At 34.9% G+C, this 27,918-nt stretch overlaps 1 protein-coding gene across 10 annotated transcripts in view; it reads left to right on the forward strand.

Annotated features, from left to right (window-relative positions):
* The window catches only part of INPP4B (inositol polyphosphate-4-phosphatase type II B), a 759,315-nt gene that overhangs the window by 588,183 nt on the left and 143,214 nt on the right, over window positions 1–27,918 (forward strand). For all 10 annotated transcript variants that reach the window (XM_042935411.1, XM_042935413.1, XM_042935409.1 and 7 more), the window contains 3 exons: window positions 1,148–1,278; window positions 1,898–2,002; window positions 17,111–17,219. In XM_042935411.1, the coding sequence (XP_042791345.1) occupies window positions 1,148–1,278; window positions 1,898–2,002; window positions 17,111–17,219 (345 nt within the window). The remainder of the gene's footprint in view (window positions 1–1,147; window positions 1,279–1,897; window positions 2,003–17,110; window positions 17,220–27,918) is intronic.

Consider the following 27,918-nt stretch of genomic DNA (forward strand, 5'->3'; position numbering starts at 1 on the left):
ATCCATCTCCACACCCACCTCCTCTCTGATAACCATCTGTTTGTTCTCCATAGTTAAGAGTCTGTTTATTGGTTTGTCTCTTTTTTTTTTCCATTTATGTGTTTGTTTTGTTTCTTAAATTACACATATGAGTGAAATCATATGATATTTGTCTTTCTCTGACTAGCTTATTTCACTTACCGTTTTACTCTCTAGATCTATCCATGTTGTTGGAAATGGCAAGATTCCATTCTTTTTTATGATTAATATTCTATTGTATACATACATATACTACTTTTTTATCCATTCATCGATTGATGTAAACTTGGGTTGCTTCTATAATTTGGCTATTGTAAATAATGCTACTATAACATAGGGTGCAAAATCCTTTTGAATTAGTATTTTTTTTTTTTTTTTTTATTCTTTGGGTAAATACCCAGTAGTGCAACTACTGGATCATAAGGTAGTTCTGTTTTTCACTTTTTAGGGACGTCTATACTATTTTCCACAGTGGTTTTACCAGTTTTCATTTCCCCCCAAAATGCAAGAGGGTTCCTTTTTTTCCTACATCCTCATCAATGCTTGTTGTTTCTTGAGTTTTTTATTTTAGCCATTCTGACAGGTGTGAGGTTATAGCTCAGTGTGATTTTGACTTGCATTTCCCTGATGATGAGTGATATTGAGCAGTTTTTATGTGTTTGTTGCCCATCTGTATGTCTTCTTTGGAGAAATGTCTATCCATGTCTTCTGCCCATTTTTTAATTGGATTATTTGATTTTTTGGTGTTGAGCTGTATAAACTCTTTATATATTTAGGATACTAACCCTTTATTGGATATGTCATTTGCAAATATCTTTTCCTATTCAATAGATTGCCTTTTAGTTTTGTTGGTTTTTTTCCTTGGCTATGTAGAAATTTTTTTTTTTTTTATTTTGATGTAGTCCCAATAGTTTATTTTTGCTTTTGTTTCTCTTGCCTCAGGAGACATATCTGGAAAGATATTGTTAGGGCTGATGTAAGAAAATATTTTTTTTCTAATAAGTGCATAAAACTTTCCTGAAATGGATGGTAAATCAGTTTCTTTTTAATTTGGCAACCTTTATAGTGTTCCTTGCCTGTGGACATAAGATCAAAATTATTATTTTCCCCTCTTTTCCATTCTTAACAGAAACCAGGAGCTAAAGGAACTTGGTGAGCTTTCTCCGCACTGGGACAATCTACGGAAAAATGTCCTTACTCACTGTGATCAAATGGTGAATATGTACCAAGATATTCTGACAGAACTTAGCAAGGAAACAGGTATGAAAGCAAAAACTTTTTACGTATTCAAACTAAATTCCATTTCATATATGTTAGGTGAAAACAATAATAAACATTGTTGTTATGGATACGGAAGAGCCAAAATTAAAAAAAAAAAAAACTTTTATTTCTAACTCTACCATCTTGGCATGATAGACCAGGAAGAAACAAATTGCACTATTTTATCTCATGGTATTATTATAAGAATAACTGAGAATTTTTAAATTGAATTTCAGTAAAGAAAAGCAGCTTATACAAATATGTTTTCCTTTCTGAAATCCTTGTAACATTTTTCTATATCAAGCATACTTTTTTTTTTTTAACTTTTTTTTTTAACATTTATTTATTTTTGAGACAGAGAGAGACAGAGCATGAACGGGGGAGGGTCAGAGAGAGGGGGAGACACAGAATCGGAAGCAGTCTCCAGGCTCTGAGCTGTCAGCACAGAGCCCGACGCGGGGCTCGAACCCAGACTATGAGATCATGACCTGAGCCGAAGTCGGCCGCTTAACCGACTGAGCCACCCAGGCGCCCCTCAAGCATACTTTTCAACATACGTGCATACACACACATTTATTATTTACTTAATAATAATGTTCAGGTTTTTTTTTCCACTTAGGGTCCTCTTTCAAATCAAGCAGCAGCAAAGGAGAGAAAACATTAGAATTTGTTCCAGTAAATCTACATTTGCAAAGAATGCATGTCCACAGCCCTCACTTGAAAGGTAATATATAATATTCTTTTTTTTAATGAGCAAATTATGTTAGTGTGTGCTTTTTTTAAAAAGCTTGACTATTGGCAGAATTTAAAATTTCAGAATTATATAAAGATGAAGATGAAGCAATTTAACTTGATAATGACCCTGATTACTAAAAAAGAGGGTATAGCATTTTTGTTGCTGTGTTTCTAAACAATACTTTAAAAATGTGGCACCTAAATTGAGTAACAGGTGAATACACAAAGTAAATGTTAGCTTCCTAAGTAGTACCAGTGATGGCTAATAACTGTGCTACTGTTTTAATAAGAAAAAGGAAAATCAAGACTTGTTCATTTTGTTCCTGTCTTGAAAAATCAAAGCCCAAAGATAGACTCATGAGCTGTTTTTCTGATTTAGTGGTGACTATCAACAGAATCACCCGCTTCTCTATGAGCAGGGAATTTATCAGAAAGAAGGTGGTAGAGTATTTTACTATACTCAGTTGTGAGAAACATTTTTCAAGGAAAAGTGTATAGATTTTTATAAACATACTTGAATGAGGTTTACAGCGAACACTGTATTGCATTCATTGCCATTCTACATGATTCCTTGGTATTTCTTAGTAAAAAAAATATTTTAAAATATTCTTCTCATCTCCCACTTCCTTTAACTTATTGCAATATCAATTTTTGTGCATAAGTAGAGTGACTATATGCCTGAATTCACATACATCAAAGTCTGATATTATGCTTGTTGTCCAGCATCATTGTTAAAGAAGCTCTTCACCTCTTTTCCCTCTCAAAAGTCTCCCTGTTTAATGGTAAGTGCTATAGTCATCCTACCAGTACCCATGTTCCTGGAGCCAAAAGTTAATTTAGATCATCCAATCCTTCAGGATAAGTGTATCAACAGGCAAACACACACAGATACATCTAAAGATGCATGCTAACACCCTATTTTGTAGCCATTGTCACAATATAGAGGTTCTAGGTTTTGAAAAGTCAAAATCTCTATTCTGCTTTAGAATCATCTGAAGTTTTACAAGCATAAAAATTAACCAGTTTTTCTGTGTTTGTACATATTGATTATATATATGAACCAGCTAATGTGCAAGTTTAAGTGTAGTTATAATCATTATGATGTGTAATGTTAATACCTCTAGTAACCTTTATCTACTATCTAAAATTTTAACTTGGCTCCTTTTCACCAGAAGTTATGTCACCGAAAGAACTGAAATACAAATGAAATGGATTGGCCCAAAGCATTTAGAAACTCTTCCTTGATTGCTGCATATCTACCAGTAGTTTGAACATAACATCCAGTGGTTTTAAAAATCATCAAAACCAAAGTATAAATAAATAATAAAGAAACTAAAATACTTAAAATCTATCTGAAAACCAATGTATTTTTTTCTAATGACCAATATTAAATCACTCTAATGATATAGTTAGGTTTATGTAATTTGAAATGAAACAGAATTTCAGCTCTCCCATTTTTGATGTATGACCTTAAGTCCGTTATTTACTTTCTAAGCAAGTGTACTTTTCCTATTTAAGTGAGTTGGAGTATGTAAAACACCTGGAATGAACAATAATAGCCATTATGAAACAGGTAGCATTTGCCATCACAGGAACAAAATCGATCTTTCAGTTCTATCAGGTCTGTTAAAAGGAGAAAAGTGGGGGCGCCTGGGTGGCGCAGTCGGTTAAGCGTCCGACTTCAGCCAGGTCACGATCTCGCGGTCCGTGAGTTCGAGCCCCACGTCAGGCTCTGGGCTGATGGCTCAGAGCCTGGAGCCTGTTTCGGATTCTGTGTCTCCCTCTCTCTCTGCCCCTCCCCCGTTCATGCTCTGTCTCTCTCTGTCCCAAAAATAAATAAATACAAAAAAAAAAAAAAAAAAAAAGTTGAAAAAAAAAAGGAGAAAAGTGATCAGTGAAGAGCCTATTAAGGGACAATGAAATCTTGAACTAAGAAGTAGCCAGATTTAGAGAAAAGATGACTTAGGCATTTTGGAAAAATTATCATATGTAAGCACTTAATGACTGATAGAAGGAAGAAATGAGAGAAGGACAACTTCAGTACATCTGTGGATAGATAGCTGTCTCCTCAAACCAAGTGGCTTGTTGGGACCCAATTGATACGGATGTATATTTAAATATGCATTCAAATATTTGGCAGTGATCCTAACATATTTCCACCAAACGAAGAAAAAAATATTATCTAGGTGACCTTTTCTTATACTTACTTCTTGAAAACAAAACAAAGACAGAACGATTTGTGCTGTTCTTTCCAAGATGCTATCTGAAAAATGGACCAGAGTGAGCTAGAAGGAAAACAATGTGTTCAGTTTGGGTTTCTGTAATTTGAGAGGAAGAAACTTGCAACTGAAGTAAATTTCTAAAAGCAAACATAATTTCTCCTAATTATTTTGGTTTGTGATATGTATCAGTTTCCTAGATCTGCTGTAACAGAGTACCACAAACTGAATGGCTTAAATAAACAAAAAATTATTGTCTTGCAGTCTGGAGGCCAGAAGTCTGAAATCAAAGTTTTGGCTAAGCTAGCTCCCTCTGAAACCTATAGGGGTATTCTTCCTTACCTCCTCCTGGCTTCTGATAGCTTGCTGGCAGTCTTTGATTTTCTTTGGTTTATCAATGCGTCATACGGTGTTCCCTGCGCATTTTAACATCATCTCCACTGTGTCTGGCTCTATCTCCAAACCTCCCCCTTAAGGACACCACTCACACTGAATTATGATCTGTCCTAATGACCTGATTTGAACTTGAATACATCTGTAAAGACCATATTTCCAAATAAGGTCATATTCTAGGATATCTTTCTGGGAAGCATAAATCAACCCATAATAACAGGATACATAGAGGAATTTCTTGTTTGTGATGATAAATATCAAGTAGTATAGAGAAAAGCAAGATTTTGATGTTATAGAACTAGGGTACGACTCATGAACTAGAAGACTTTTGCTCTAGAGCAGTTTTCAGAAAGACTGGTTCTTCTTTTTGAAGACCTAAAGGAGAAAATGTGGGAAAAGGCTAGATATCCTCATAGCCAAGAATTAATGCAAAGGTACTGAGTTCTACCGCATACTGACTTTTTCTCCAAGGCACCTCATGTAAATTTTATAGGTATTGTATTGTATTGTATTGTATTGTATTGTATTGTATTATACATATATAAATAATTTTATATACATCATATATATGGTATACATATAATATATGTAATATTGAATATTAAGCTTATATGTTTTTTAAAATATGTTTTTATAAGTTGAAAATTGATTACTTGAGATTGGAATTTAGGTAAAGTAAGTGCTTTATAGGCTATATCACCAACTATATGTTATAATAGAAATTGAAAACTTGACTGAATTTTTGGGGTCCTACCATTCCCTTTTTGATATTGACTAAGTTAAATAAGCTTTCTGAGCATTGGTTTTCTTATTTGCAAAATAAAATGGTTAAAGTTTAAGATGACAGTCAATCAAATTTTCTACTTGCTTATATAACATGTAGTCAGCATATTAAAATAATTTCAGCTAAATTTAAGATCCATGGTTACTGGTTTGAATGTTTAGCTGCATTACAGACAACATTTTGCAAGGTAATGATGCAAGTAAGATTGGCCAAGCCTTGGTATTTTCACTGGTGAGTTATTTGGATGTAGTCTACATTTATTTTCATTCTCACCATTAGTAAATTACCTCAATCCACATTTGATTAATATGCCTGATATATTTGGATAGGCAGCTTTGCAAACAATAGCAGGCAGATTCACCAAACACAAGGCTAATGTCTAGCTCTAGAAACAAGTAACTGAGCAGAACTAATGTTGTCCTGTCTCATACTGACAAATGAAATAACCTCCATTTGACATCAGGTGCCCCCAGGCCCATTAAGTTAACTTTTCACCCTTATTCATTACTTAATACAGCAAATACAATCCCAATAGAGATCTTAGATGGCAGTGACAGTAACAAAGACAAAACCTTGAAATTAAAAACAAAGTTTTCTACCCCGGTGAATATTACTTTAATAGAAAACCAGTTATGAATATTATAAAATATGAATTCTTGTAACACTTTTTTAAAGGTTTATTTTATTTTTGAGGGAGAGAGAGAGAGAGAGAGTGAGCAGAGTGAGGGAGACACAGGATCTGAAGCAGGCTCCATGCTGACAGAAGAGAGCTGGATGTTAGGTTCAAACTCACGAACCATGAGATCATGACCTGAGCCAAAATCAAAAGTCAGATGCTTAACTGACTGAGCCACCCAGGCACCCTGGATTCTTGTGATATTATTCTGTGTTTAAGTTGTTTTATTTTGTGTTATAGATATATAATAGCATATTATAGTACATGGCAAAGAGAGAGAGACAGAGACAGAGACAAGGAGACAGGGTAAGAAAGATACAAAGAGAAAAGAAAGAAAAGAAAGGAAAAATCTATAGTATATCATAAAGCTATAGTTGGAATCAGGTGCAACATAAGCCAGAATTTATTGTGTAACTAGGATGAATCAGCTAACCTCTGCTCCTTAGTTTTCAAACATCCACATTGAGGGAAGGAACAAATGAGGAGCTGTTTAGAGCTCCCTGATTTCTGTGTCTCGAGTTTGAGTATATCACATCATCAATGAAGTATAATTACTTTTAGATATGTTTCATGATGTTGCCAAATTGTTTCAACTATTTTGAAATAGTTTTCCCTTAAAATTCCTTGTTCTCTTGTGATTCACGTCAAAGTCATTTTGTGGGCCATGTTGAAGTCAGGGATTGTGCTTAAATTGCTCCTTGAAACGAGATCAGCATGTCTATGTTTTTTTTTTCTTTTCATTAGAACTATTTTTATAGTTGTAGGAACTTTAAAGAGATTTTTCTGGGAAAAAATAGACTTATTATCTCATATCTATTATTAAATGGCTTTTAAAGGCTATGAGGCAGCCCTATTATTAAATTTCAAGCCAACCTAGTATCTTTAGCTTGATGAGATTCGCAACTTGAATTCCACTTCCCTGTTATGCTGTGTATGATGCCATTTTCACAAAGCCAAGGACAAGTTTTGAGATATGAACTATCAAAAAAAGAAGACACACAGATTCTATTTTTTTTTAGAAAGAAAAAAAGACCTCTGATTTTATTGCTCAAATTTTCATAAAATAAATGTCCACCTAGATTTTTATAGTTGCCTCTAAGTATCAAAAATATGAAAGCTTTTATTATATACAGTTAAGGACTATTCATATCATAAAGATAGATAATTTAAACAGCAGGATAAAATGAGGAAATTTTTCCAAAGAGACAAATATGAATGATAAGATTGTTATTTAAGAGTTTTATTTTTATTGACTATTTGTTTACTTGTATATCTGCTCATTCTTAGAGGAATACAATACATTTCAGTTAGTTCTAACTGAATTTTAAAAAGTACAACTGTTACAGCCAAGACTGAACATAGTACTTTAAGTGTATACTGTTCTTCATCAACTACACTAAGATACCAGGAAATGAATTCCATAGTGTACCAAAATCTGTCTACCATTTTTTTCATAATTGCAAGTGGCATTCAAGGGTGAAAGGACCAGAGAGATAAATCTAGCAGTTCCAATACTGTGATATTGGTAAATGATAATTGTCAAACAATATTTGCAAAATACTAAGACTCCCAAGAGTTGAGATTTTGTGATTTCAGTAAGAGTGTGGTATTTAAAAATTATAGTGATTAGTGTAAAGTATGACAGAGATGATTTCAAAGTTAAGGATTATATAGCTGTATACAGCATCTTCTTGTTTTAGATTATGTGACAAACCTAACATATCCATAGCTGAAGAGCACAGCTGTATTCTTTTGCTTAAGTTCATGTAAATTCTGAGAATAACATTCAGCAGCTACTTTCTGTTTCTTTCAGAGCCACTCCTTGGTCATTCATGATTGTGGAACCATTCCAGTGTGGGGATGGGACTTTCCTCACATCATCTATTTTCCAACTCTCCCCAGATGCCAACTGAATGTCCTAAATTTCAACTCAATTCTAACATTATTTACCTGGAGATAGCATCAGATTCCCAGGTTAATGACTGCCTTTCACTTCAGATGCCAATCGAAAGTCCAGCTTGTTACCTGTACTTTTGACTATCTGGCTTGAAATCAAAGGTTCCCTTCTCCTTGCATTCAATTAATTTGATAGAGCTATTCACAGAACTCAGAAAAACATTTTATTTACTAGATCACTGGTTTATTATAAAAGGATATAATAGCCAGATGGAAGAGATGCACAGGGCAAAGCATAGGGAAAGTATCCAGAACTTCCATGCTCTCTGAACACCTCTCTCCCAGCATCTCCACATGTTCACCAACACGGAACCTCTCCAAACCTAGTCCTTTGGGTTGTGTTTTTGTTTGTTTGTTTGTTTGTTTGTTCGTTTGAGACTTCACTACATAGGCATAATTGATTAAGTAATTGGCCATTGAGGATTGAAGTCAATCTCCAGCTCTTCTCTTCTCCCAGGAGGCAGGGTGTGAGAGGAGGGATAGAAAATTCCAACCTCTAATCACTTTGTTTGATTCACTGGCATCCAGTCCCTATCCTTAGGTGAGGTCCGATAGTCACTTCATTAAACATGAGAAAAGCTCTCAACGCTGAGGAAATTCCAAGGGTTTTTAGGACCGCTGTACCAGAAGAGGGAACAAAGACCAAATCTTTATTTCCTGTTACTGTTAAGGAACAAAAATTCAACCGAGTGATTTAAAAGATCAAATTGACTTTATTGAATGATTCATGAATCAGACAGCATCCCACCTAGTAAATAGAAAGGAGCTCTGTAGAGCTACAAGAAAGGAAAGATTTTTTTAAAGGTATTGAGGAAATGGGGAAAAAGAAAATGATTGGCAAAGGAATCCATTGTTTTAGGCAAGATCATCCTAAGGGAAATGGAAGGGACCTGTTAGTAAATCTCCTAGTGCTGACCAAGAAATTCTATGTTGACTAGTTAAAGATTACATTCCTGGGGGGCTGAAACTGCAGTTAGATTAGGTATTAAGCCTTGGTTTGCTGATGTGGGTCTCTTGACTGACTATTGTGAGCCTGTGGCTGTCTTTTTTATGTTATAAATCACAATATCAGAGTTATCAATGTTTAAATTTTAACACTTCAACTTTTTGAAGACCTCAAATATACAAAGGTTAGGTTAACCTAAATTCTTTGACCCTCTACAAAATAGGCACATAAAGATCCCAGCTTTTTGAGGAATGGTTTTAATCAAGGTAGGTAGAATCAAAAGGCAAGAAAGGGAGAGAGCAAGAGAGACCTAGTTGCTCTTTCCGCATCCAGACATAAACTCTACTTATTGTCCCTGTGGAGAAAGCCTCTTGATATTAATGGATTATTAAGGTTGGCTTGCAAGGTGGGGAAATGGGAGAGATGTCTTCTAAAATATAGATAAAGTGTTCAGTTCTGCTAGCTGTGCTGAAACATAGCAACACTACTTTTTACTTGACTATTTGAAATATTTTCTATGAAGTTCAAGAATAAAGAATATTTGGGGAGTCTCCTGTGTTTTACCTCCTGGTACCTTCACCCTGGAGAACATACACCTATGTTAGGAAATTGGCTCCCTTTCTGTTATTATTTTTTTTTCAAATCCTGATTGTTGTGATACTAATTATTATGTAATCTTTCCCTAGAATTTCATATTCCCAATATGCTTTCTTATTAATTTATTTTTAATATCTTGTTTAAAATAACAAATGGTAAATAAAATTATAAAAAATGATAATTTAATGAAAAGAATGGGAAATAAAGGATCTGATTTAAGGAAACATTGGATATTATAAGGCTATATTAAAAACAAATTACAAACATTGTACTTCCCTTAGTAAATTCACTCCTAGAAGAAGTATGAATGAACAATTCTAAAACTATTTTATTTATATACTAGGGTTAATCAATATGTAGGTATGAAGATAGTGAGCAAAAGAAGTTAGAAATAAAGAAGGAAGGAAGGCCAGAAGGAATCTTGTGATTCTGAACTGAAATCAGAGTAATAATATGGACTCATGTGGGTTTGTTGTTGTTAGTATAAATAGATATAGATGTGTGTATGTAAACAAGTTAGTATACATACATATATTTCCTACCTCTAGCCCCTGAAAGGATTGGAAGCAATAATAATGAGCATAACTACCCCCAGTATTTGATTTCTAAACACCATTGTCCAGTAAAAGGGACTAGGATTCTTGGAAAGCTGGTTGATTCTAGAGCTGAGGCAGGGAAAATATAAGATTAGAGTCTACAGTATCCTGTGGCTCTAGAAAGTAAGGAAGTGCTCAAAAAATGAACAACAACGATGACAACAAATGGTGTGTGTGAAAGGAACCTATATAAATAGCACAAGAGCTAACTGAAGGAGCTCCCAATGGACAAAGCTGGAACAACTTGAACATAAAGATAGTGTTAGTTCATAAACCAAGGAACAAAGTACCCATGAGCCCATATTGATGTTAATAAAAAACTGAATATATAAAAGAATAAAGGAGAAGGGTCAACTATTCTTTCCAGAAGAATTCCAATTAATGAATATGGAAGGAATGAGGGAAATGGAAAATGACCATTCAAACACAGCAGTAATAATTGCCTTAGACAAGATTTATCAATAGATGCTAAAATGAGTGGGAACAAGTTGAACAGAAACAAGATACTGCATTGTCTTAAAATATGTCTCTTTAAACATTTAGTAACTTTACAGTGAAGAATCAACTGTAAGTAGTGGCTGTCATCACAAGGTTAACAGCACGTGATACATAACAACTTAACATACTCCCTGTTATAATGCACTGAGAAGGGCATGTTGTCTCCATAGTATCCTACTCAATAGTGCAAATCTTCAATCTAATTATGAGAAAACATAAGACAAATCCAAACAGAGGGACACTTTACAAAGTAACTTACCAGTATTCTTCAAAAGTGCTACAGTCAAAAATGAAAGACTGAGGAACTATCATAGATTGGAGGAGATGACAACAGCTAAGTAAAATGCGGAATATTGGACTAGTTCCTGAAAGAGGAAAGGGTGTTAGTGGAAAAACCAATCCTAACATACTATCTACTTATTTTGATGTAACGGTACAAGATTAATTTTTTAGTTTTGATAATTAATCTATGAGTCTGTAAGATTTTAACATAGGGAACATGCGTGAAGGGTATACAGAACTCTCTAATTTTGCAACAACTCTGGAAATCCAAAATTATCTCAAACATAAACATTTTCAAAAGTATTTAAACAACAATAAATATGTTTTTGTATTTTAATATATATATTTATATATATTTAAATATATTATTTAATGATATTAATTATAATTAATTATATAATATAATTAATTATAAATATTATATATAATTATATATAATTAATATATATTAATTATATATTAATTAATTATATAATATAATTAATTACATTAATATATTTAATATATTATTTAAATATATATTTAAATATATATATATTTCAGGTATATAATATGATACTTTGTTATACATATACATAGTCAATGATTACTACAGTCAAGCTAATTAACATATTCATCTCCTAACAGAAGTTTTTTGTTTATTTGTTTGTTTTTGTTTGTGTTTTTTTATGGGGAGACTGTGTGTGTGTGGTGAGACATTTTTAAAGTATTTTTAAATTTCTTCCTGTTTTAGACAGAATATTAAAATTTAATTCAAGTTTTATAGAAACATTGACAGCAACTTAGTCATAAACTTTTTTCTTTCACTGTAGCAAGAATATCTAACATAAGACCTAACCTCTTAACAAAATGTTAAGTGTACAATACCTAATAGCTTATTGTTTGGTATATATTTGGCTTCCTTGACTGAAACTTTATACCATTTGATTAGTAACTTTCCTTTTCCCTCTTCTCCCAGCCACTGGCAACCAGTATTCTACTTCTGGTTTCTATTAATTTGATTCTCACTTAATTTTAGATACTTCATACAAGTAGAATCATGCATTATTTGTCTTTTTGTGGTTTATTTCACTTAACATAGTAACCTCAAGGTTTATCCATGTCACGTATTGCAGAAGTTCTTTCTTTTTTAAAGCTGAATAGTATCCCATTGTACATGGAATTCACCCACTTTTCTTTATCCATTTTCAGTATCCATTCACCCACTGATGGATATTTCGGTTCCTTCCATATCTTGCCTATTATGAATAGTGCTTAAACGAACATAGAGGTGCTAATATCTCTTTGAGATCCTGATTTCATGTCTTTTGTGTAAATACCCAAAACTGGGATTGCTGAACCATTATTCTATTTTTAACTTTATAAGGAACGTCTATACTATTTCCCATAGCATCTGCACCATATTTTGAATCCTGTAACATTGTGCAAGGATTCAAATTTGTTCACATCATGGCAAACACTCACTGTCTTTTTCTTTCTTTCTTTCTTTCTTTCTTTCTTTCTTTCTTTCTTTCTTTCTTTCTTCTTCTTCTTCTTCTTCTTCTTCTTCTTCTTCTTGATTTGCATTTTCCCTGGAGATTAATAACATTTAACATTTTTTCATATACCTGTTGGCCATTTGTAATTTTCTTTGGCAAAATGTCTAGTCAAGGCATTAGCCCATTTTAAAATAAGGTTATTAATTTTTTTACTACTGAGTTATAGGAGTTCATTGTATGTTTTGGAGATTAACTTCTCATCAGATATATGGTTTGCAGATATTTTCTCCTTTTCTTTTCAGTCTGTCATCTCCTCACCTATGCAGAAGCTTTTTAGTTTGATGTAGTTTTGCTTGTTTTTGTTGCTTATGCTTTTAGTGTCATATCTATGAAATATTTGTAAATACCAATATCATAACACTTTTCCTCTATGTTTCTTTCTAGGAGTTGTATAGTTTTAAGTCTTATGTCTAAGTCTTTAATTTGAGATGATTTTTGTGCATGCTATAAGGATCTAATTTCATTCTTTTGCATGTGAATAATCATAAGGTCTCTTATTCTTTTATAGAATATAGTCTATGGATGGATATATTTTCATCCTCATCCCATGAAGATATACTTATTTCAGATTCCAATGTTTTTCCTGATAGTGTTTATAAACTTTTTTATTTCTTCAATTATGAAAATAATACTTTGGGGAGCCTGGGTGGCTCAGTCGGTAGAGCATCCAACTTCAGCTCAGGTCATGATCTCATGGTTTGTGAGTTTAAGCCCCACATTGGCCTTTGCACTGACAGTGCAGAGCCTGCTTTGGATTCTCTGTCTCTTTCTCACTCTGCTCCTCCCACATTCACACTTTCTCTCTCAAAAATAAGCATTCAAAAAAATTTTAAAGAATAGTAATACCTTGTATGATCTGCAAAAAAAAAAAAAATAAGATAAACTGAATTATTAAACAAATATTTGTTTATTTATTGGCATTTATTGAAAACCTACAACATGGATGATATTGAGGCATTTGAATGTTCTTCTGTTAATATTTGAAATATATGAGGAGGGGTATAAGTATCAGAGCCTGTGCTTTTGGGCCAAGTGACTGAATGGCCGCGCATATAAGAAAGTGATCTAGTGCACTGTGGATAGAGGGAGGCTAAGACTGAAGATGCAGTAGTAATCCCTACAAGAAATAACAAAGATCAGAATTAAGATAAAGATAATTAACACTGATAAGAGAAAATAAGATTTGGTAGAAGAGTTATGAGAACTCATCAGGTAAGGGGCACCTGGGTGGCTCAGTCAGTTAACTACCCATCTTTGGCTTAGGTCGTGATCTCACAGTTGGCACGTTCAAGCCCTGTATCAGGCTCTGTGCTGATAGCTCAGATCTTGGAGCCTGTTTTAGATTCTGTGTCTTCCTCTCTCTCTTGTGCTCCCTGCTTGTGTTTCTCTCTCTCTCTCTCTCTCTCTCTCTCTCTCTCTCTCTCTCAAATAAATAAACATTAAAAAAACTGATCAGGTAAAATGTTGAGGGAATAGGAGAAATTGAAAATGATCTTGATATCTTGAGAGTTTTACTCTGGAAGACTTAAAAAAAATGTGGTGTCTGTAATGATCATAGACAACTGGGGAGGAAGACCAGGTTGGAAGAGTTAGAGCAAGTGAAGCTTAATAACTGATTTAAATTCAGAAATATTCATAAGGCACTTAGGAATTTGATTATTTAATGTGGAAAAGGTCAGAACTAGCCAGAAATAGAGATTTTGTAGGCTTTGGTAAAAAAGAAATAGTGTTAAAACTCTGAAACGAATGAGCTTATAAATAGAAAATAGAATGGAAACAAGTAAAAGTCAGTCAGAACTTTGGATATCAAAGAACTTGTTTATAACTAAAGAAGCTCTTTATATCATTGGATTCAAGAAACACACATGTCTTCATTTAGATTTAAAAATAATCAGCTCTTTATTATGAGGCATGGAGAATATTTGAGCAACTTGCTTCTCTTTCTTTACCTGCCACTTCCAAGTTTCATGGTTCCTTCACAGATATCTAGAATTTCCCAGAGCAAAGTGGAGGAACAAAAAGAAAGTTTCTGCTCCTAGAAAGTAGCTTTGGAAAAATGCAGAAACTATAGGTGAATTGAAGAGACAGATTTACCATGAAGCTAGTACAACTTAAGTTCAGGGCTGGCTCTTCCTGTGTATGGGTATCACAAGATTCTTCAGTGGGCCCCAGCAACTTGTTTCTGGTCAGGTGTTTTTGCAAATTTTACAAAAATAAGTTATTTTAAGCTCTATCAGTTAGGACTGGTCTCTCTTTCTATGCAGATTTCCCCTTCCCTCATTCTTTCCCTCATGCTAGGTGGTGGTGGAGAGGCCACAAACTCGGATTTCCCCTTCCTTCATTCTTCCCCCCCTTGCTAGATGATGTTGGAGATGTGGATTTTTGAATCCAGCAGGAGGCTACAGACAATTAAAAAAAATTGAGTTAGGAATGCATTTAGCTTGGGCTTAATGGGATTTGGGTTTAAAGTGACTTAGTTATATTGTTGGTATTGTTGGTCACCCAGCTTTTAGCAGAAATGTATTTCTGCTTGCATCATCATGATGATTTTTCTTTTTGCATTTAGTTTGAATTAACACAGGAACCGGAGACTGAACCTCAATTTCACTTTCCTTTTCAGACTGAAAAGTGTATTTTCATGGTAAAGAAGCAATAGTTAAAATATCATCTTTCTTTGCTTCCTTAGTAGGATAACTTCTTACAGGGAAAATAATCGTAGGGACTCCTGGGTGTCTCAGTCAGTTAAGTGTCTGACTCTTGATTTCAGCTCAGGTCATAATCTCATGGCTCCTGGGTTCAAGCCCCGTGTGGGGCTCTGCACTGGCAGTACAGAGCCTGCTTGGGATTTTGTCTCTTCCTCATTCTCTCCCTCCCTCTCTCTCTCTCTCTCTCTCAAAATAAATAAATAAGCTTAAAAAAAAGAAAAAGAATCATAGATAATAATGAATGCTCACCACTTCTAATTATTTTCAACTCCATTTTCTAGCTGAGGAAACTGAGACTTAGACAGGTTAAATAATTTTCCTAATGTTGCACAGCTCATAAGTGGCAGAGCTGGGATCCAGAGTGAGGGACTCAGGTTCTGGTCATTTACTTAAACCCCTGGCTCTCCATCCCTGGATTAGAAGGTGAAAGACCCTGAAGTCTTTGGGACTTTAGATGAAGCAGGTAATTTCTCAAGGTGCTTGGGTTTCTCATGAGATAGATGAAGATGGACTGGAATTTAGTGTTGGTAACTTTCGGATGATGTCATGGCTATTTGAGAAAGCTGTGGCCCTTTTCCATAAAGTAGAACAGACACTTACAAAACTTGCATATATTCATGGACTCCCTGAAACCCTTTTCTTAGCCCTATGTTAAAATATCCTGGACTAAGAAGTCTTTAAATTTCACACAAGTCTTATATTCTGCTATATTAAGAAAAGCTAACTTTCAGTTTATTAGTGACTTTTTAAAAGGGCAAGAGATTACCACTCCAGCAATATATTGAGTGATTGTTCAGTATGTGCCTTATTGATGGGTTGATTTGGGTTGTATTCTGTGGGGTTTTTTGTTTGTTTGTTTTCTGTTTTGTTTTGTTCTGTTGTGTGACCTTGACTTCTCTGAGTGCTGCTGAAGTCTTTCACTTAAAGACGTTTTTTTATTAAGAAAAATATTTCAAGTGCATTTGGATTGAACCAGTATGAAGAAGTTACGGTGTTTACGTGAAGCTAATAAAATAATTTATGTTTTCCCTGTAAATGAGAACTGAAAAACAACCAATGTGTCAATACCAAAATCAATTTGAAAAGGATCTACTATGAAATTAGGTTTCTCAAATAAAATGTAGTTTAACCAGAGATGCTCACTCTGTTTTCCTTCTTATGGGGATACTTTTCATTAGAATGTAAAATTGATGCCATGTTTTGAAGCCCTAAACTTAATAAGCATCAAACTTGATGTTTCAAGATCAAAAGATGGAGTTGCAATTTAAATGTATGGATTTTTTTATTAAAAAAACAAAATATCTTTGTGGAAAATAGATCTAGAGATATTTTGTGTATTCTTTCTATGTCACCTAAGAAAATTGCAAAAGCATGCATTCCAAGCTGTCTAAGGTTTAACATACACAGGCAGGAAACTACTCTGTATAGTATTTTTTTTTTTTAATGCACTAGTAGTGTTCTGCCCTTGAGCCAAGATGAATTAATAATTTGGGTTTTTTCCTCTGTAAATTTTCTCTGTAAAGACTGTTCATTATTGTTGAATTTCAATATGATTGCAAATTAAATGATGCAAAACTCAATAAAGTAAAATACACAAAAGACCAATTAACATGTTATCTCAGTAAGTATATAGAAGAATGAGAGAACATACTGTTCCAGATAGTAGCATATAATTAAGATGTAGTCATAAATCAAAGAAATATTATAACTTGGTTAGGTGCACAGGTGGCTTTTAGAAAGATTGATTAGCTCCTCTTGCCCCCTTGAGATGTGAGTTCATAGTTATTCCTGCAAAATTAAACAGAATAATTTCTCAAACTTCCAACAGTGTGTATACTTCCATGCCAACAGCATGCTGGAGACAAATATTTGCAAAATGTTCATCTCCTTGTCCATTCCTGTTCCAGATGCTCTCTACGATGTCATCACCGTGGGAGCCCCAGCTGCCCATTTTCAGGGATTTAAGAATGGTGGTCTTCGGAAACTACTCCATAGATTTGAAATGGAAAGAAGAAAGTAAGTGATGAGAGAATGCATTAATGATATTATCTTCCCTTTGGAGAAGTTTGTGTATAATGTTAGGATAAAGAAGTTTGTTCCATCACAATGAACAATTCTTCAATTCTGCAACCCATTAAGTAACTTAAAGTTGTTGAAATGTCAAAAAAAAAATACTTGAGCAGAAATTAAATTAGAATAAATGAAATGCCTGAGTGTATTGCTTATAGAGTAGTAGCATTATGCTGGCAGAAAAAATTTCTGGAAACCATGCTACCAAAATAGATACATTCTAGTATCTAGTATCAACTATGGCACATTGAATGGAATGGTATTCAGATGGAGATTTAGCTGAAAACATTCCACTTTAACTGTGAACCCAAAGATACTTGATGGAGAGCATGAGACCTAATTTATGACTTTGCCCCTACTATTGATTTCCATTTTGAACTAAGTCCAGGCACATAACTATCTATCATTTAATTGTGCCATTTGAAAAAGAGACATCAACACAGAACTGTATCTGTAAAGTGATGAGATTAAAAGAGGAATCATTTCCCTTAGGAGAAAGGCATGACACAAAAACTATTATCACTGATACTATTGCATCAGTAGTTTATCCCCCATGTACTCACCCCCAGGTACTGAGTTTATCCTGAGTTATCCCTCTAGCTATGCCTATACTCATGTAAACCATAAAAAGTATCATTCAGGTCTGAAGGATAACTTTACTTTCCTTTTCAAGCCATTACTCTTCTTGGATTAAGATCTCAAAGTTTGAAAGTTATGAGAACATAGTTATTCTCAGTCATAGTTGGTTTATTAATAGTATTAGAAAATCTGAGTGGCAAAACCAGAATTTTTTTTTAAGTTTTATCACATTTACCACATAACACATTTTTATTCAGTGTCCAGATGTTCAGGAAGAAAACATTCAGATAAATTATGATTGAATAGGTGACATACTATTATATTAATATATAAACTAATAATACATATTTATATATTTTTTTCTTGCTTTCAAGAAATTGACTTTGGTACAATACTATTAACTTAGCTATAGTCCTTATTCAGATTACTCCAGGTTTCATTTTCTTGTTTGGTTGGTTGGGTGGTTGGTTGGTTGGTTGAGAGGGTACAGATAGTGTTCTATGAAATTGCATCACAGATGTAAATTAGAGTAACTATCATCAAAATAATCATAAAGGGATGTTCTATTACCACCAAGAAACTCCCTCAGTGATTCCTTAATAGTCACACCCTCCCCAAAAACTTTCTGCTGCAGAAAGCTATTCTATTGCTTTATTATTTCAGCAGGGAATAGAAATGAGAATTGCAACCAGGGCATCTGAGGGGAGGGGCACCTCCTATTTAATTCATGGAGGCTGGAAGTCAGTTATCACAGACTTCACAGGGCAAGGATGCTATATCTCTTTACTGAAATGGGAATGGGAGTACAATACAGGTTTCTGTCCATGGGCTCTATCAGGGAGGGGTGTTTCTCACTGACCTCCTGCTGCACCATTCTTTGAGTCGGGGAGCAACCTGCCATTTTTATAATATCACCCCTAGAACAGACAAATATGATTAAAAGTTTTTTATTCTGTTTGCCCACCCTTTACTAATCCTTTGGCTTTTCTTGGTTGCTATTTTTATTTGGCATTTTACTACATTGCTGGGATGTATGAGACAAGGAAAAAAAACAAACAAAACAACCATGGAACTCACTGTCATGTAATTCTGTAAGTCTTGAGGCACCTAGTCAATCTGCCTTCATTTCTCCACCTCTTAGATTCTTCTGATAAATGACATATAGATTTTGTCCAGAGGTTTTTTTTTTTTTTTTTTTTTTGTAATTAGAGAAGTAAAATAGATTGTGTTTACTCCATCTTTCCTGGAACTAGAAGTCTCTAATCTTAGGTGAGAATTCACCTAATCTATTTGCTTTGTTTATAACACAGCTAAAAGGCTGAAAACTGTCCGTAGGGCACATAAAATCTAGTTGAGCATGTACAGAATTGGCATGTGATGATACATGGAACCTAACCATGTAATTTCATAAAATATTACTACGTGCTGCTATTAAAGACAAATGTTGAGTTGTGTGTTAGATTTTGAATAGTATTTTTTGAGTTTTAAATACCTGCATGAATATCTGAATTCTTCACTATCCTTTACTTCACTGGGATGTTTATATACATATAATCACATGCACACACACGCGCGTGCACGCGCGCGCGCACACACACACACACACACGCACATAGCCTTCTAGGATCAAATTTAAAATAAAAGAGAAAAATGCATCCAAAGCTTACAAACATTGATTTGCTTTAGGTTTTTCATATGTGTTATATATCCCATTGTTTTACTGATGACTTTATTAATAAAAAAAAACAATGAGATGTTTTTAATTAAAAAACAATTTGGTGTAGATCTCAAAAGTACTCTGTAGGGAAGTGATGTAGGACAAATATGGCTTGCTGAAGCAATACACAGATGAGCTTGGTATCAGCCTGTCCATCAAGTTAAGGGGTGATCTAAACAAAGACTTTATGCCTAAAGTGATACCATACTATTCAAATTATCTTTCTGCAGACTTTTTCAACAGCAAATATTGCACTTGTCAGTCAAAAGCAATAATAAAGAAGTAAATATGAGACTACATGAAATGAGTAACTTAAACTTGCACATTTATTTACATTTGGCACTGCAGAAAAGCACATTAAGTGAAGGAATTTCCTTCACTTCTTTCTTTTGATACCTCCCAAAAAGATAGCCAAATATTTTAAGTCAATTTTTTAGGGGAACCACCACAGCCATTTTCCTACTTCACCTTCATCTGTTTTCTTCTCAGCTATGCGAATGACGTACTGTCACCTGAGAACAGATGTAATTTATGTGTCTGTTCCTCAATGATATATTTTTTGATGAATACATTGACCACACAATGAAAAGGGTTTTAGTATAAGAAAGCCTTGCTCATAGTATTTATATAATGTAATTCAGATCACAAAAAAAGTATGTTTTAAAGGCTACAAGAGGAGCGCCTGGGTGGTTCAGTCAGTTAAGTGTCTGACTTTGGCTCAGGTCATGATCTCACAGTTTGAGAGTGTGAGCCCGGCGTCTGGCTCTGTGCTGCCAGCTCAGAGTCTGGAGCCTGCTTCAGATTCTGTGTCTCCCTCTCTCTGCCCCTCCCCTGCTCATGCTCTGTCTCTCTCTGTCTCTCAATAATAAATAAACGTTAAAGAATTTTTTTAAATAAATAAATAAAGGCTACAAGATAATTAGGAAGAGTGGTCTTTTTTCTTTAATTTTTTTTGCATGTATTTATTTTTGAGAGACAGAGAGACACAGCATGAACAGGGGAGGGGCAGAGAGAGGGAGACACAGAATCAGAAGCAGGCTCCAGGCTCCGAGCTGTCAGCACAGAGCCCAATGCGGGGCTCGAACCCACAAACAGTGAGATCATGACCTGAGCCGAAGTCGGATGCTTAACCGACCGAGCCACCCAGGCGCCCCAGGAAGAGTGGTCTTTTTAAGCACAAATATCTGAGTATATTACTCCTCTGATCAGAATCCTTCAAGGAGTCCATGCCCATCCATTGGGTATTCAAAGCCAGCATGATCTCACCCCACCAACTTTCTGCTCTTCCTAAATGCTATACAAACTATTTCCCTAAAGGACTTCATACTTTCCCACCTCTTATTTCCTTATTCTGTTCCCTTGTACAAGAAATTCTTCTGTTTTCATCTCCCCATTATTTTCTGTTTCCTTCTGTCAAAACCATATACATGAACCTATTCAAACTTCCACACATCGTCCATCCTAAGGTTCTACCTTCTCTGTTATGTCTTTCTAATTTTCAAGTTGATTTGACTCTCTATCCTAATATATTATTTTTAATCTCCTTATAGCTTTATTAGGTCACAGTTATGATGTATTAGGTTTGTTCTTTTCTGATATTTCCGTAACAGTTTGTGATTTCCTTAATGAAAAGATGATGTCCTCTTAAAATTTGGATCTTCTAATGTACCCCACAGAGTACTTGGCATGCAGGTTCAAATTCAGCAGGCATTGGAATTCACACATGAATCAGATACAGTCTCTGATTTAAGCTGCTGAAAATCCAAGTGGGAGATCAAGTCTCACAAATAATCATAATACATGGACCAGGGGTTATCAACCTTGTTGCATATTACAATTCTCTTTGGAGCTTTAAAAGATTTTATCTAGGGGTGTCTGGGTGGCTCAGTCAGTTAAGTGTCTAAATTCAGCTCAGTTTGTTATCTCACAGTTCTTGAGTTCAAGCCCTGTGTTGGACTCTGTATTGACAGCTCGGAGCCTGGAGCCTGCTTCAGATTCTGTCTCCCTCTCTCTCTGCCCCTCTCCCACCTCTACTATGTCTCTCTCTGTCTCAAAAATAAACATTAAAAAAATTAAAAATAAATAAATAAAGGATTTTATCTAGGAGTGCCTGGGTGGCTCAGTTGGTTAAGTGTCCAACTTTGGCTCAGGTCATGATCTCCTAGTTCATGAGGTCCAGCCCCATATAGGCTTTGTGCTGACAACTCAGAGCCTGGGGTCTGCTTCGGATTCTGTGTCTCCCTCTCTCTCTGCCCCTCTCTTGCTCACACTCTGTCTCTCTGTCTCTGTCTCTGCCTCAAAAATAAAAAAAGCATTTTTTTAAAAATTAAAAGATTTTATCTATGGCAAGATAGCACCCCAGACCAATTAAGTGAAAGTCCTGGGAATGGAGCCCAGGTATTGGTATGTTTTAAAAGCTTCCCAGGTAAGACAAATGTGTAGCTAGAGTTGAGCACCACTGAGGCTGAGGAAGGGTGTGGAGAATAGAAACAAGAATAGTGACACAGATGAAATGAACTTGAAAAATGTATAGAACCTCAATTGATATGTAGCAGGAGGAAAGAAAATCTATGCAAAGTAGTATTTGTTGAAATAAGAAAAATATTACAACTTGCATACTAGAACTTTGTGTTTAAAGAATCCTGAACTCACTAAACAGTTGCAAAACAGAAGCAAAGATGGGAGCTATAAGAATTTTGATTTGAGACAACTTGGGCTGAAGTAACATGCAAACAAGTAAAATTGAGCATATTATAAGGGTTTTCATGCTGTAAACATGAGATTTATATGAGCCAAAAGCCTAATTGCACATGTATTTTTTTAAAGACCAAAATTAGGATGTGTAAGGCATTGTCTTTAATAGTTACATCAAACATCTACATGTCCCTGGAATCAGTGATGTATCTGGAAGCTACTTAAAACTTGTGGATTCCTCCCTCAAAATATGATCATTTTTTTCCTTTTGTTATTGTTTAAAAGAAAGGGGGGAATTGCCACAACCACGCATATTTTGCCTGCTTTGATCATTTCTGATTTCAGCAGGAATTTCAGACTCAGCCAGAGCTTTGAGTAGGATCGTGACCTAAAAGCATAAACCTTTCCTTAAAATGAAAAAGTACCTCATGAAAACCAAGAGCCTTTATAAAGAAAAAGTACCAGTGAAGGGCAGTGTCAACTCTTGTTTGAGAATATTAATTCCCTGTGATCTGCCTATTCATTTGGAGCATTCAGAACCAACTCGCTGCAAATGACTTAATGTCACATGCCTGCCTGGAGGAGGAAGTGCCTTGGTCTTTCCACCCCTCCCCCCAGTCTGTCATTCCAGGTGCCCAAAATCAGTAGTTACTACCCCACAATTTCAAACAGAAGAGAGAAAAAAAAATCACTTGGAAAAGTCATAAAGAAAATGAACTAAAATTTTACTGACAGGAATATTGTAGATTCTCCTTGAGCCTACAACAAGCTGAGCCCGTACTAGAATTTGGGGAAATGTTCTGAAGGAAAGCAGAATATTAATGCAAAGAGTTACTTACACAAATCAGTCTTACCTTTAAGAGATCAATGGCTATGTAATCATATGGCAAAAACTCTGAGGAAAACTTTCCTGTTACAAGGAGAAATACAAATAGGTATTTCCTCATTCTCTATTATAGATAGGAGACTGCTTGGGTAAAAGGAAAAATATTGCAGTAGGAAAGGAAGCTCTGTGTAGCCTGCAGTACAGCAGGCATTCAATAAACCAGAAATGGGAGAACTGGATGCAGAATTTCATACCACTACCTTTGATACATATTCTTCTTACGCTACTTAATTTGTGGAGATAAAACATAAAGTAACATTTTTAGTTAGTAATGTAGAGCTGAGATGTCTAAGCAAATCTGTCTGAGTTTTCCAACTCATCCCTTTTGTATTCTCTCCACTAACTATGAGCAGACTAGGAAGCAGTTACAAAGACTGAGATTCTTATTTTTTTTTTATGAAAGAATGAGTGATTCAAATATATTCAATGCAAGTAATAAGACTGCATATGTGATTTGATTTAGGGAGCCAATTATTATATTTTTCCTACCAAAGCTGTTTCTCTGTCTCTAGTTATTTTTTTCCTACTGAAGCTCTTTCTCTGTCTCTAGTTTGATCTCTGGATTTCTTCTAGAAATTTGTCTTGTCACTCACTGGCAGAGCAGTTTAGTCTGAGATCACAACTGTGTGATCTGTTTAGTATTTTGTAAGCACCAAGAGATCATGCCGTATGTCTTTTCAGTAGCATTTTGGATCTTTCAATAGTGTATATGTATTTTTTAAATATTTATTTCTATTTGAGAGAGAAAGAGACAGAGACAGAGAGAGAGAGAGAGAGAGAGAGAACACTAGTGGGGGATGGACAGAGAGAGAGGAAACAAAGCATCCAAAGTGGGCTCTGTGTTGACAGCAGGGAGCCCTGCTGTCAAGTTTGAACTCATGAGATGTGGAATTATGACCTGAGCTGAAGTCGGATGCTTAACCGACTGAGCCACCCAGGTGCCCCTCAATAATAGAGATTTTTAAAAATATTTTCTACTGATAATACTTAACATACAGTGTAATATTAGTTTCAAGTGTACAATATACTGAATCAACACTTTCATACATCTCCCTGGTGCTCATCATGGCAAGTGCACTCCTTAATGCCTGTCACCTATTTCACCCATCCCCCTAACCGCATCCCCTCCTGTAACCATCAGTTTGGTCTCTATAGTTAAGAATCTGTTTCTTGGTTTCCCTCTGTCTCTGTCTCTCTCTCTCTGTCTCTCTCTTTTCCTTTGCTCATCTGTTTTGTTCCTTAAATTCCACGTACAAATGAAACCATAGGAATTTGCCCTTCTCTGACTGACTGATTCCACTTAGCATTATACCCTAGCATCAACCATGTCATTGGAATAGCAAGATTTCATTCTTCTTTATGGCTGAATAATAGTCCATTGTATGAATATATCACATCTTCCTTATCCATTCATCTCTAGATGGACACTTGGGCTGCTTCTATAATTTGGCTACTAAAAATAATGCTGCTATAAACATAGGGGTGCATGCATATCTTTGAATTAGTATTTTTGTATTCTTTGGGTAAATACCGAGTAGTGCAATTACTGGTTCATAGGGTAGTTCTATTTTTAATTTTCTGAGGAACTTCCATATTGTTTTTCACAATGGCTGCACCAGTTTGCATTCCCACCAACAATGCAAGAGGATTCCTTTTTCTCCACATCCTCAACCTACACTTACTGTTTCTTGTGTTTCAATTTTAGCCATTCTTACAGGTGTGAGGTGATAGCTCATTGTGGTTTTGATTTGCATTTCCCTGATGATGACTGATATTGAGGGTCTTCTCATGTGTCTGTTGGCCATCTATATATCTTCTTTGGAGAAATGTCTGTTTGTATACTCTGCCTATTTTTTAATTGGATTATTTGCTTTTTGAGTGTATTTTTTTTGGAAAGTATAGAAAAGTCAAAAGAAAGAGTAAAATTACTTATAATCTCCCTCCTCAACAAGACAGTTACTGGTGGCATACTGGTATGGTCTCTTCTAGTTTGTTTTCCCACATGTAATTTACAGCTTTATTTTTTTTCTATTATGAACTTAAAAATTCAAAATGGCTTAAGGTGGCTAATTCTTCTCTGGACATTAAATGAATGTTCTACAGTGAAAAAAAAAATATCTATGTGTTTGTGGTTCTTTGGAAGTCGTACCCAATCCAGCAAAGCTAGTCTATTTAAAATATCAGTCTTATAGGAGCACCTTGGTGGTTTAGTCATTGAGTGTCTCACTTGATTTTGGCCCAGGTCATGATCTCATGGTTTGTAGGTTTGGACTCCCCATTGGGCTTTGCACCGACAATGCAGAGCCTGGTTGGGATTCTCTCTCCCTCTCTCTCTGCCCCTCCCCCAGTTTCTCTCTCCTTCTCCAAATAAATAAACTAAACTAAACTAAAATAAAATAAAATAAAATAAAATAAAATAAAATAAAATAAAATAAAATATCACTATTATAGGTTATAGCTAAAATTCATGTTCTGTTCACTTCCAAATGCATTTTCTTTCCTTTTGGAAAAAAATACTTTATATCACACACACACACACACACACACACACACACACACCACTTTAAATCACACAGGCCCTGTGGAAATAAAGAGTAGGTGTTAATAAAAGCCCTATCCATTATTTTTTTTCTTTTGAACCAGCTACCGGCAATATGTTATTTTCAAGGAGATAACAATTTCATTCTTTGTGCAGATTATAATTTGATTCCTTGAGGGTATATTTTCTTCCACCTATGATTTGGTCTTCCTTAGCCACTCTTAGCTCTCTGCTCAGTTCATATTTGAGCAAATAGAAAGCGAGGCCTGCCAAAACTATGTACCAGGTTTTTCTTCTCCATGTGCATTTCCCTGCATGTAGCCAGCTCCTTGTACAACAACATCAAATCTTAAAGAGTAAGTGGGTTTTATCTCTCACACATTTATAGTTTGGAATAACAGGAAAATAAAATGTGTTTAAATAAATAGTCATGTTGAGACTTGAACATACTGAACAAACTAAATGATTAGGCTTGCAAGGCATTAAACTACATGTGACACGAGGAAATAAAAGGGTTTTTTAACTTGCATACGATCCTAAATGAATTTGTAATGCAGCGTTTCCCTTCTTTATTCTCTTTTTAACTATAGAAAAATAAAATTTGCTTGTAGCACACAAATTCAGAGAATAAAGAAGCATATAAAGTGAAAAGCCTACCTTTTCCCTTATCTCTCCCTAGAATAAACCAATTGGAACAGTAAATGTGTTGCCCTGTGTAATTTCTTCTAGGCATCCAACCAGTTGAATTATCAATGGCTATGACTCAGTCCACAAACTCAGGTTCATGGGAATGTAATGTTCTTGACTTTTCCATAACTAAGTTTTATTTTTCTGACCCCCACTGGGTTAAGGCAGAAACTTTCATTTCAGACAATTCATAGACTCCAGTCCCTTTATAGATTAAATCATGGTTTGGGCACTTAGTAGATTTGTAACATTAGTCAAATTGCCTCACCTCAATATAACTAAGTTTCCTCAGTTGTGGTGTGGAAATGTTGCTTGGCTCATAGGGTTGTTCTCAAGATTTGATGACTTCATATACACCAAACATTTTCTAACAGTACCTGGCACATAATGAGGACCTAATAGATATTAGCTATTTTTTATGAAAAATATATAAACAGGTATATTTTCACTCAGAAAAATGTTTTCACAATGCTTCATTTCAGTTCACGTAGATCTCATTTTTTTCTAAAAGCTATGTAGGATTTTATTTATTGAATGCAGCATTATTATCTAACCAATTCAATATTGATGGTCATTTAGATTATTTCCACTTTTTGCTATAACCACCTGCATCTACAAGATACACCCTTATTTTATATCCCTGAAAATTTGTATTTCTTTTTGATAAACTCCTAAAAGTTCTTAGTTGAGGTGGTTAAATTTTAGAGATGCTGCCATGTTGTTTTCCAAAAAAAGTTGTGTCAATGTGCATAAAATGCCTAATTGCTCACATATTCTCAAGCACTGGGCTTCGGACACCATGTCTGTGTTAAGTCCAGGTTTGGCGCATGAGTCCAGACATACATTTAGAACCATCTAGAAGACAGTTCTGCATTAATGGTATCATCCAAATACTTCAATGTCAACATATTCAATCATCCCTCAATCCCTTTCCCTCAAACTTCTCTTGAGAATATCTTTTCTAAATAAAAGTCAGCACCATTCACCTAGATGTTCAACCTAGAAAGCGGAAATCCTTGACTATTTTTCTTCCTTTGCTTCCACTTCCAAAAACTAATAAAATAAAGTAAAATAAAATCAGTACTATCAGTTCTACCTTCTTATTTTTCAGGAAAGCATTTATTTCAATAATAAATTATGGGTTATGGTAACTCTAACCCATGGAATCACCATGTTTTAAATATTCTACCACCAAATCTCTTAATCATTCTCTCTCCAGGTTGGCTCTCATCCAATCCATTTTTCTCACCTTGGTTGAAGTAATATTTCTAAAAGGCAAATACAATCTTGTGGTTTCATAATGTTGGACATTTCTTAGCTGCTTCTTGCCTAAAGTGTAAAGTTCAAGGTGCCTGATATATTCATGTGTTATCTGGCCCCACTTTCTTCTAAATTTTTGTCTATCACACCCCTTATATGAGCCAGACTGAACTAGCTCACTTTCAGTGCCCCCTGCAAGCTTTCTTTGACCCCTTGGCTAGACCACTTCTACTTGAAGCCTCCCATGTACAATCATCCCTAATTGTCTACCTTCTCCTCTGGA

Source organism: Panthera leo, chromosome B1, assembly GCF_018350215.1.
Source record: "Panthera leo isolate Ple1 chromosome B1, P.leo_Ple1_pat1.1, whole genome shotgun sequence".
NCBI classification, from domain to species: domain Eukaryota; kingdom Metazoa; phylum Chordata; class Mammalia; order Carnivora; family Felidae; genus Panthera; species Panthera leo.